The sequence below is a fragment of the Cicer arietinum genome, chromosome 2 (genome assembly GCF_000331145.2).
Source record: "Cicer arietinum cultivar CDC Frontier isolate Library 1 chromosome 2, Cicar.CDCFrontier_v2.0, whole genome shotgun sequence".
NCBI classification, from domain to species: domain Eukaryota; kingdom Viridiplantae; phylum Streptophyta; class Magnoliopsida; order Fabales; family Fabaceae; genus Cicer; species Cicer arietinum.
The window spans coordinates 46,300,362-46,312,484 of NC_021161.2; the positions used below are offsets into that span (position 1 = coordinate 46,300,362).

Below are 12,123 nucleotides of genomic sequence, written 5' to 3' on the forward strand. Positions count from 1 at the left end.
TTTAAATTGGTGTTATCCTCAATTGATGTATTTTATGTTGTAATATATGTCATATTGTTGTTTGTATATATCACTTTTTTTTGGACTTGTCTAATAGTTTTAGTCTAACCCTTGAGCTAACCTAGGTCTCTCTATCTTCCCTCTATCCCTCTTCTACTCCTAACTTTTTATTTCTCTATTTTCAGCAAGGTTTTATTCATGAAGAGTTTTGAATTACAATGTAAACAAAAAATAAATCATATTCGGATGATTTTAAATATAACAAAATTTAATTCCTTTCTACAAATTTAGTAATATCTTCTTAAAATACCCCTAACAACTTTTATAAAAAATACTTACATTCAATAATTACTTAACAAAATAATTTTTTATAATATTTAACTTTACTTTTAAAGCTTATATATTTATTTAATTAAAATTTACATATAGGTTAATTATTTATTAGTTATTTAAATTACTTAAATAATCAATTATCATAAAAAAATTATCATTTTTATAAAAAAAAATCCTAATTTAATTTCAAAGTTCAATATTTCAAAATCATTAATAATAGAAATAAATTAAAATTGATTTTTATAAAGAGTTAGATTAATCAATCAATTTCCATTTAGTAAAAAAAATTAATCAATCAATTTCCATTTAGTAAAAAAAATTAATCAATCATTTTCCATGGTTGTGTCCTTAGGATCCACAGTAATATTGATCATTGATTAATAAATAAAAAGGAGATAGTGTAAGTATATAAAAAAATTCAGGAGTTTATTAAAATAACTACGGAATGATTTTATCAATTTACTATTTAGTTACTTAAAGTTTTAATAATTTCCAATTTAATATTAATGATAATTTTTTAAATAGTACTGTCTAATGAATATTAGATGCATAATTTTTAATTTTAATGATAATAATAAATTAATACATTAATATTTGACAAAGGGAAAAGCTTTCTTTTCGTCTTTAATTTATATAGTTTGTTAATTTATGCAAAAAAATTAAATGAGTCATTAATTATGAGACCAAATAATAATATTATCAAAAGTAAAAAAGTTCATTGATTATTTTGGCACGTATAAAAATTAACGCCACAAATAAAAAGTTACATTTCAGTAGAACAAAAATTTATTAGTCAATTTGGTATGTATAAATAACTTTCAACAATGATGCATAAAAATCTGTAATTTTTATATCCTCATACAACAACTTATTTTCTTTCTATATCTTTCTTCTTATCACATTATCAACATATCATATATATTACATTATTCTTTCAACTCATTTTCTTTCTATATCTTTCTATTTATCACATTATCAACATATCATATACATTATTCTTTCAGTATACAAAATATTTTCCAATAACTTCAGTTCATGTGAGTCTAACTTGTCAATATGTGGTTTGTTAGACAATTTCTTAAACTTGAACATGACTTTCATGAAAATCTTGTATTTAAATGTCTATTTCATATAAATATTTTTAAATACAAAATGAGATATATTTTCTTTAATAAAATTAACAATCTAATAGACCAATCAAATTAAGTATTTTTTTAAATTCATCAATGACATTTTAAAATATCTTTTGACTATATAATATTATATTTCAATTCTATTTTATTGTTATATACTTTTAAATATGTAAAAGCCTAATACAAAATAATATGATTAAATTACTAAAAAAATTAACACAAAATTAAAAAATCTAATAAAATAGCTATAAAAGTTAATATTTATATTTATTTAAATAAATTGACCTATAAAAAAATTTAACATCTAATCTGACATATTTAATTAAATATACTCTAAAAAAAGGAATATAGGAATTATTACGTCCTTATATCAAAATCCCTAAGAATGAAAAAAAAATCAAAATGGCTTTTGTAGTTTGATGAAAAACAATTTTAACTCCAATCTCTCAAATCCTCAATTCCAAACAGTCAAAGTTGAAATTCCAATGTTAATCAATAGTAAAAAGAAAAGATGAAATATCCAGAAATCCGAAAACCCTAGAAAACAATTTGAGCATTTAATGGTTAATGCTTACTTCCTTTCCTCCATTTATAAAATAACATAAAATAAAAACATCAAAATCAATGTATCAATTAATTGTTTTAACTTTTTGATTATTTTTATATATAACCTTATTGAAAACGGTTCGACAAACATAATCTCAAAATCTTAAACAAATATATAAAAATAATTTAACCAACAAATGAACTTTAAAAATCATAATTTTTGTATATATAAAAAAAAAATCTTTAAGATTGGAAGTAATATTAACATGTAATTGAAACATCTAAAAAAATCACAATGCATTGAACTAGTATCCATGTTGCATAGAGAAAAAAGAAAGAAAGAAAAAACTAACCTCAAAATCAGAAGAGTCAAAGAGGAAAACTATACTCTACCTCGTTTGATTCCTTGCAAAAAGAAAGCTCCATCAACAAATAAATCACTAGGGTTTCCTTTCTTCATTTGAATATTTCTACCTCACGTATATTAAATTGAAGACGCAACTGCAAAAAAAATGTGGCCTTAACTGCATTTCAACATTGTCACCCTCGTATCCACAACAAGAAATTAATAAACGCTATATTGATGTCAATTTTGGATCTAAATTTTTTATTGAGTATACTAATTTCATTCCAATGAAAACAATTCAAATAAAAAACAAATATATATTTAATAAAATAAAACAACAATATTAAAAAAAAAAAAAAACTCAAAAATCAAAGAAGAAAGGATCATTATAATCCCACAAAGTAGTTGTATAATCTTCTTCACTTGTCAATGGCCACATAGAAGGAGAACCAATATTACCACCACCCATTTGATCCAGATCCACTGTTCCATCAATATTACTTTGATTAGAAGAAACATTTCCCCCCTCCACTTTGCAATTCTGATTCTGAATCACCTCTTCCTGATTATTACAAACATCATAGTATCCTGCATGTTGTTGTTCCTGTTCAACACTCCTATTCTGGTACGAGGTTGTTGTTCTAATAGAACCACATGCATGTTCAGATTCTTTATCTTGATCCTGATCTTGATCCCGATGTTGTTGCAGTTGCACCAGTTTGTCACTATGTTGAAGTAAATTAGTGTTACTATTTTGAATAAAGGGTTGGTGGAAAGTATTAAAACTGTACGCAGCGTAAGGAAGAAAAGCGTTAGAAGAAGAGTTGAAGAGAAGAGGAAGATGAGAAGAGTTGGAGAAAGAAAAAGAAGAAGGACGAGGAAGTAAAGGACGAAGAGTGTTGGAGGAAGAAGAAGAGTTACGAGAAGAAGAGGAAGAAGAAGAAGAAGAGTTATGAGAAGAAGAATGGGAAGAAGAAGAAGAAGGTTGAAGATTGAGTTGAGCTCTAGAACCGTAGAGAATAAGAGCAGCACGATCATAAGCACGAGCAGCATCTTCAGCAGTAGAGAAAGTACCAAGCCATTTACGTGTTCTTTTACGTGGTTCACGAATTTCAGCAACCCATTTACCCCAACTTCTTTGTCTTACACCACGGTAACGAAATTTGTTGTTATCAGGTCCACCTTTACCTTTGCATTTACGATGTTGTTGTTGTTGTTTATTAGAATTGCTGTTGTTACTGCTACTGCTGTTGTTAGATGTTTCACTTGGAGTGGTGGTAACAACGGCGGTGGGTTTGGTTTCTTGAACAGTGTGAAATTCATGATGATGAGATGGAGGAGGAAGGGGTGTGGAAGATGTGTCCATTTAAAAAGGGGGTGTGAATAGAAATTGATGGGAAAAAAATAAAGCAAAGAAAAGATGGAGAGTGACTGATGGGTTACCTCGTTCAGTGTTATTGTTGGATGTGTAGTGATGGAAATGAAAGAGGTTTCAATGTTAATGGTGGAATAGGGCGGTGATGTTGTTAATATTTGAGATTTATATTTATATATGAGAGAGAGTGAGACTATTTGTTTGTGTGTTGAAAGGGATTGCTGTGGAAGTGAATAAAGAGAAGAGATACCACTTCATGTGTGCACATTGGTTTTGGAATTTGGAATCATTTATTTATGGATGGACTTTCTTTGATTTTTTATTTATTTTTCTTGACCTTCTTACTTAGGTTTTCTTTCGAGGTTAGCTATTTAGTATTTACTACTCTTATTTGGGGTGAAGTTAATTCCTAGGTGATTACAACTAATTCCTAGGTATACACTCGTTAATGTCACATTACCTCCTAAGGTTCAACATGTTTTACTAAACTTGTACACTACTCCTAAGCAATCTTTGTTTGGGATATTTGGAAAATTGATTTAGTTTCTTAAAAATTATATATATTAATTTTTTAATTATTTTTTATTTATATTTTATTTTAGAGTAGTGATTATGAGTGTGTTCAATTATAATATATCGATGGTGTCCGATTTAAATTAGAACGATTCAAATTTTAAAATTGAAATTTTTGTTAAAAAGAATTTAAATATGAATTAAAATATAAATAAATCGGATGATCAAGATTAGTACAACAACATATAATCTAAATTCACTATAGGAGGGAAGAGTTGTCCAAATGATGAAGGAGGAAAGAGAAGCTAAATGAAAGGCAGTCCTTTAATTTAAGCAAGGTATATCATTTTCTCTATAATACAAAATATTTCTAAAATGGGAGAATTCAAAAAATGTATTGAAAAAATATTTTAAAAAGTAATGTATTAAATGATATGTTTCTTGTGTTGTCCCAAACCTTTTTGGAGTTGTTTCAATGTGTTGTTTGCAATGTTTTGAAGTTTTATTATCCAAGTTTGAATTCTTAAATTTTAATAACTTCGTTTTAATAGTTTGAATTTTTATGTTGTTGTGTTGTATTATATTTTTTTGACATAATGAAATCAAACTATTTTATTAATATTGTTATGTTGTTTGAAGTTTTATTATCTAAATTTGGCAACTGATAAGTGTCAAATTAATTAATTAATAGATATACTTTTAAAACATTTTTAAAAATTTCATTACCATGTAGAACTACACACATCATAATCCACATAACCCATTGAGCATGAAAACTCATATCGACTAGGACGGCTCGAAGGTAGAAAACCCATCTTCAACATTTCTTATTGTAAAGTACCTCATTTTCTATCAAATCATTATCTATGATGGATCTACCAAACAATAAACATAGATTGTTCTTCAGATACACACTTGCAATAACCTAGCTATGATTTTCCAAAGGATTTTTGTACACCATGTTACACAAAGAGATAGGTCGCATATCCCTCATTGTTTAAGGAGTCTCACACTTAAGAATAAACTTGATATTGGTAGCATTAATGCATTTGGGAAGGAAACCACGCTCAAGCTAATTGCCTGCATGCATAAATCGAGACACTTTTTTTTCTTTCAATAATCCATTATTTTAAAAAAAAATACTAATTTATTTCCTTTTCAAAACTATATACCAATATACATTTTTTCTCTCTCTTATAGGTCACTTTTGCAAATGAATATTTCTTTAAGAAAGTACGTGTTTGCAAATGCACTATTTTTTATAAATAAATAAAAAATTCAATTTTTGTTTTATATATAAACATACATTGATTGACTAGAGTTGCATAGATTGATTAGAATTGCATATAACATTTGGATAATATTTTCGAGTATGACCAGTAATAGTCCGCGTTTTCTAGGCACTTTTTTTAATTAATTTCATTTTTTTATATTATAAAATAATATGAAATTTGACGATACACTTCGTTATCATACCGCAGTATACCGATCAAATATTGACAACATGACCGTAATATATTAAAACGTTTATTTATTTCATCTTATGCATATATTACTAACAAACTAGATATTCAGCGGTATGAAAAAGTGATAACGAGGAATTTAAACTAGACATCTTATGTGAACTATGTCAGTTAACTTGTCATACTCGAAAACATTGTTTAAATATTATATACAACTCTAGTTAATCTATGTAATTTAAAATTTGTGTTCATGTGTTTTTAAGAATTATATATATATATATAATATTTTTTTAATTTGTAAAAAAAATTGATTTTTTTTTTGAAAAATGGTTTAAGGAAGTCGCCATATGCAAAGACGACTTGTAAAGGAGAAAAAAAAAGGTATATTAGTATATAATTTTAAAAATGGAGCAAGTTGGTAATTTTTTTTAAGAAAAAAGGTATTGAAAAAAAAGACCCACATAAATTACGTTCTTGCCATAAATATAAAAGAATAATATTAAAATGATGAGTTCGATGCGTACATAATCTAATTAACTGTAATATCATATTAAATTTTATCCTAGACCTAACTCATGTTTACGAAACTGACAGATAAAATAAGAGTTATCTTCCTTTATTTATAACTCTTATTTATATAAAGCTTAGATTTTTTTTCCAATAATACAACACGTTAGAGATTTCATCATCTACATACAGAGCCATTATTGTCTACTTCTTCTATTTTTGTTTTAATAAAATAAAAGACCGGATCAAGTACCACCACATTTCCATGGAAAAAGAGTAGAAAAAGAAAGAATGAGCTTAATTAGCCAACCCCATATGAGAGTTAACAACAATACCCCTATTGTATGTGAGTGGTAATGGTGTTGCTCACCTTTTGGCCAAAATTGGGCTCTTGGTCAATAACGAGGTGTGAATTGAAGATTATTCACCTTTGTTTGGTCCAACTATTGTATCTAATTTGGCCTTTTCTAATCCATAATTATCAATATACTTTGAGGTATGCGAGTATCTTATTATTTTACTCAAATAAAATTATTGTTTTAAGTAAACAAAAAATATTGTGTTTAAAAATATATATTTGTGATGAATTGAAGATCGGAAAGTTTTATCCAATAAATGATAGGAGAAAAGCTCTGACGTGACTTGTGCCTAGGAACATATTTTAGAAAAGATACCACGACAACCACAAAAAATAATTTTTTTTTTAGTAAGATGAAACATGTACTACTGCTAGTTCATAAGCTCAAACAAATATAATATTCTCTGTCTCATAATAATAATTTTTAAAAATTTATTGTCACATTAATTATTTTTGACAATGAATTATACATTTTACTAGTATATATATTTTGAAAAATGAAATAATGTAAATGGAGCAGTGTGCATGTGGATTTGTCAGTGCTGCAATGTGCAGCTAAATGCCCCCTGCCTTGGAACTCATCTATAAGTGCTATAATAACCTCACCGTTCTCAAGTCATTTAAATTCTTTTGAAAAAATCGTGTGAACATCCATTCTTTCATGTCTTTTTCTTTGGTCTCCAATTTGTTTGCTTTGTGAAGTTGGAGCTGTTGCTGTAGCTAGCTTGCAATGCATCGCATGTGCGCCTCAAATCTCTATTCCAATGTCTTGTGAAAAAAATATCTCTATTATGATAATAGAGATATTTCAATAATAAATACTTAAAAATATTATTGATAAATTAATAAATAATATTAAATTAAATGTTGAAAACAACAAGTAAATAAATATACATTTTTTCTGCAAATGTGCAATTAAAAAAAATGTAGTGAGTATTTTTTTTTTTGCTTATGCTATGATAGGAACAAGAGAAAAAACTGGAAAACTTAAGAAAACACACGAATCTAAATTTTTTTGATTGTTTGGTTCTCAACTATAATAAAAAAGAAAGAAAGAAGAACGTACGAAAATTCAATTTTTTCAAATTGAAAATAAGAGAAAAAATTGCAAGAAGATAAATAATTGAGTTATTTTGTAATTTTATTTCTTTCTATAATCTTTTGTTTTTGTAACTAAGCGAATTTGCATTTGGAGTTATATGAAAAATAGAAAACTATGAAAAAATTGTGTTACTTTTAACTCATTTAGATAATGTTATTATTTTTAATATATTCCTTCCAATCTCAAATATAAATAAAAGTAGAGTAAAAGAAAATGAATGTATTTAATTTAAATTATGAAATAGATATATCTATTTTTCATGACCCTACCATACTTTTACTTATATTTGAAATTGGAGTAGTACCATTTATTTAATTCAAAATCATTTAATGAGAGTAGTTGGATATTTTATACTCCACTTGTCCTAAATAATATATCATTTTGCCAATTTCACATAAATTAATAAATGTAGTTAATGTTATATGAAAAAAGATAAATTATTAATTACTTTACAAAAGTATCCTTCATTTATTGTATGTAAAAGATAAATTAAAAGAATTGGAAAAAGATAGAACAATAAATAATAAATGACATAATAGGAAAAGAAGCATTAAAGATTCATTGATATTGTTAAACGACATATTATTTGGGACAAACATATTTTACTAGAATGATGTATAATTTGGAACGAAAGAAGTATTAAAAAAGGATATTAATAAGTTTGAGTTATGCTTTTGAAAATTAGCTTAAACTCTTTCTTAATGATTTAATTTATATACATCTTAAATTTTTTAAAAATTATACAGTTAATCAATCACAACTATTAAATTTTTAATATTATTTGTCTTTTCTATACCAACTTATAAACTCATCAAAATGATCATAATTTGTTGTTTGTTTAAAACTTTTTACAAATTACTCATTTTTTTAATATTAAAAGATTTTTTTTTTCTCTTTCTTTTCTTATATGGGTTATGTGTGTGCGCCAAAGAGGAAGTATTGCATTCTTTGTAATTTTGGAGAGAGATAGAGAACATGGCATTGCCTAGTTAATCTTGGCGTTATCATTTTTTTGGATTAGAAGTAGAATATATTCCATAAAACAGTTGCAAGGCCCAAAAGGCAAACAGTTTTTGGACTTGTATATGTACTAAGTTGGGCTTGTAGTTGTTGGTAATGGTTTTTCAATTTCCATATTTTGAGGAATACTTGTAATTATTAAACTTTGTGAAGTTGGGAGCATTTTCGATTAAAATTAAGACAATGAATGTAAGTGCTTTAAAAAAAAAGCAAATCGAAAGACGATATTCAATTTTCAAAGAGCTAAGATATTGTTGACGTGATAATTTATTATTAAGCTATTTACTTATCAATGTTTTTTTTATAGACTGCAATGCTAATCAAAATGATTAATGAAGATTGAAAGTCTAAACAAATGTTAAAAATACCTTTGAAGTTGAAAAATGATACAATGAATTTTAAATATTCGGAGAAATTATTATCAAACTCAAGATGAATCGAATATAAGGATAAAATTGAAGATGTTTAAGAACTAATCAATTTTTTGAATGTTAAGAATCGTGATTCTTTTCAGTCTCTTATGTATAAAAGAAGAGTTAATTCGATGTTGTATTTACAAGTGGTTAAATGTACAATAGTTAATATCTTACGATGTTGGAAATCATGCTATGACAATTAATTTATTTTTATATATACTAACAATCATGAGTTTGTGTAAAAATAACGGTCCTCTTAGGACATCATCTTTTGTTTTGGCTTAACCTTAGTGATTCTCATTGTGACCTAGCTAGTCTATGTAATCTCATATATTTTAAAAAAGTGAATCGACAATTTAATAATTCAAATTGGCTATAATTTTTCTAAAGTTATAACATGTCAGTTGAAATAAATTTATTAACTTCTAGTGTTAAAGATTATTACATGATACATTAAATGCACATGAGATATATTCGTCAATTTACAAAATTCAAAAATTATTTTAATCTATGCTCACAATTTTAAGAAAAAAGATTAACAATAAAAAATTGTGGGGCCACCACAACCACTGTTTTTCTTAAATTGTGAAATTCAAAAGTCTAAACAATGAAACCCATCAATCAATAAGGTAATATTTTATGAATTGTTTGCAATATGTTTGGAAGAATGTAACACAACAACATGGGGTGTAAGAGACAATTAAGTATCTTGGCATGTGTTTTGTTTTGGGCCATGTGTTTTTAGATTTTGATGTGCTATATACAGAAAAGAAACCGTAAAACCTTTATGGTCTTTGGATTCCCATGTCAGGGTATAGCTTTAGGACTATTGGTGGGGTTTGTGACTCATAAAATCACATATGATTGTTGCATTCTTCAATAAAACAGTATAGTTAGACCCACTTCTATTGAGAGAAACCGTTCAAAGATGACCAAAAAATCAAACTACTAAATGGTTCTCACTCACATAACTTAGGATGTGGTAATGAATGCTTAGAGTGCCATGGTCTATTGCCTCTATAATAAAAATAAGTGTTCTTAAATTAACTTGAAACACATACATGATTATCTTATATATTGATTATGAATGAGTTAAATGATGACTCATATATCTAATATCTTAAGATTATGAGTAAACGTGTGATGTCAAAATCTTCTGGAATTTTGTTATTTTTATTACTCTCACACGAGACTCCGCAATATTGAATTCACAATAACTATCTTTTTTGTTTGTAAAGAAATAAATAAAAAAATAATAATATTTAATCAGATTTTATTTATTTTTCTTCCTAATTTCATATTACCAAATACTACACTCTTTTCTTTTGAGAACTAGAGGATTAAGAAAGAAAGAAAGAAAATTGAGAGATCATAAGAATTTGGGTAAAAGAGACTAGTAAATATATGTTCAAAAGCATATGGTTACATATCCAAAGTTTTTAATCATGTCATCCTCACGATCTTTGCTAAATCAAATAATCACAATCAAATATGACTGATAAAACTCTAATCAGAGTTATATGATAAAACCATGATGTCGTACCAAATAGGACATGAAAATAATAATTTTGTAACAATTAGAAGCTCCTATAATAGCAGAAAAAAGAGAAAACCAATTGATTGATATAATATTTATTTATTAGCATATAAAAGAGAAGCAGTTGTTTGAGAAGAATTACAAGAACATCAAAATATATATGGAATTTGAATGAAATCATCAACAGTATCGTTTCGACTAAACGATTGAGAGGAAGAAGTTTGGCTAAAGTTATCATTAAAATCAGAGCAAGTAAAAAAGTCAGGTAAAGGTGGCAAGCAAACTTGAGAATTGATGAAATCATTGGAAAAAGAAGAATTAGAAGAAGAAGCAGCAGCAGAGTAATGAGCAAGACGATCCTTAGCAATAGCAAGATCATGTTGAAGTTCAAACATTTTCCTTTGCAAAATTGCTATAGCACCAATGCATCCATAAACAGGATCTCTAAGCCTTGCATCAGCTTCAAAAGCCAAAGAATTCACAGTTTCTTCTCTCTGTTCCTCTGGCACTTCAATAAGAATCTTGCTCACATTGCTTGCTCCAAATACTTTGTGAACTTTTGCAAATTTCTTGCACTCGTCGGATCGAAAATAAGGTGCAAATATACAATTTGGTATGCATCTTCTTTTTAGAAATTTGCAAGCTGCACATGAAGAACTTGATCTTGGTTCATAACCCTTCATCTTCATAAATCTATGCTTCTCACTATTGCTATTTTGGTTCATTTGTTGCTATTTAAAGGACTATTTCATCATGTGATCTCCTCGTTTTGGAATTGCATGGGCCACTGCTTCTCTTTATTTTACACTTTTTTTTGCAAAATATTATATTTCACATAAATATGGACCAATTTCAATAGTATGTATACGGGATAAATATTAGACATTTTTATTTTTTTTTAACAAAATTTATTTAACTATAGTTTATTGGTTTCTCTGGCTGTTAGTCAAATATATCTCATTTATGTGTCGTATTCATTGATATTGGGAGTGCAAAAGTAGGTCCAAATAATTGATTCATGTGGACAGTGGATGGTGTGTGTTGGTTGTTTTCAAGTGAGACATGATAGTTCATGAATAAAGACGAGGGTATTTATTTTGATTGATTCAAGAAAAGAAATGTTCTCAATAAAAGTAAAAATAATCCCTTGACAGAGGGAGGGACTATGGTCACAAACACAAGAGGGATACCAATTTAGATTAAATTGAATACTTTTTACAAATTGTTGAAATCTTCATAACAACATAGTGGATGCAAAAAATAAAGATAGATATTCGGTTTTTTTATCTTATTTTTACTTTTTTCAATTTTTTTTCTTAGTAGATTAAAATGATATTTTTAAGTTTCTATATTGAATTTAAACTATTATAACTATTTATCTCTTATAAATTTCAAACTGAGTCGCGATGTTGACTCGATGTTCTTTCTCCTTTACAAAATTGAGGTACTCCACCTTATAAATACTATCCGTGTG

At 26.9% G+C, this 12,123-nt stretch overlaps 2 protein-coding genes across 2 annotated transcripts; both read right to left on the bottom strand.

The window, feature by feature from the left end:
- Positions 1 to 2,632: 2,632 nt before the first annotated feature.
- LOC101499450 (uncharacterized) lies at positions 2,633 to 3,835 on the bottom strand. The gene has a single exon (XM_004491001.3). It carries the CDS (start codon positions 3,722 to 3,724, stop codon positions 2,720 to 2,722), a length of 1,005 nt encoding a protein of 334 aa, XP_004491058.1. The 5' UTR covers positions 3,725 to 3,835; the 3' UTR covers positions 2,633 to 2,719.
- A 6,897-nt stretch (positions 3,836 to 10,732) lies between these two features.
- On the bottom strand, positions 10,733 to 11,529 carry LOC101513557 (LOB domain-containing protein 21). The gene has a single exon (XM_004490965.4). The coding sequence runs from the start codon at positions 11,372 to 11,374 to the stop codon at positions 10,799 to 10,801; it is 576 nt and encodes a 191-aa protein (XP_004491022.1). The 5' UTR covers positions 11,375 to 11,529; the 3' UTR covers positions 10,733 to 10,798.
- Positions 11,530 to 12,123: the final 594 nt, after the last annotated feature.

Bases quoted from the DNA above. Each gene is read 5' to 3' on its own strand.
- LOC101513557 (XM_004490965.4), bottom strand. From the start codon at position 11,374: ATGAACCAAAATAGCAATAGTGAGAAGCATAGATTTATGAAGATGAAG.
- LOC101499450 (XM_004491001.3), bottom strand. From the start codon at position 3,724: ATGGACACATCTTCCACACCCCTTCCTCCTCCATCTCATCATCATGAA.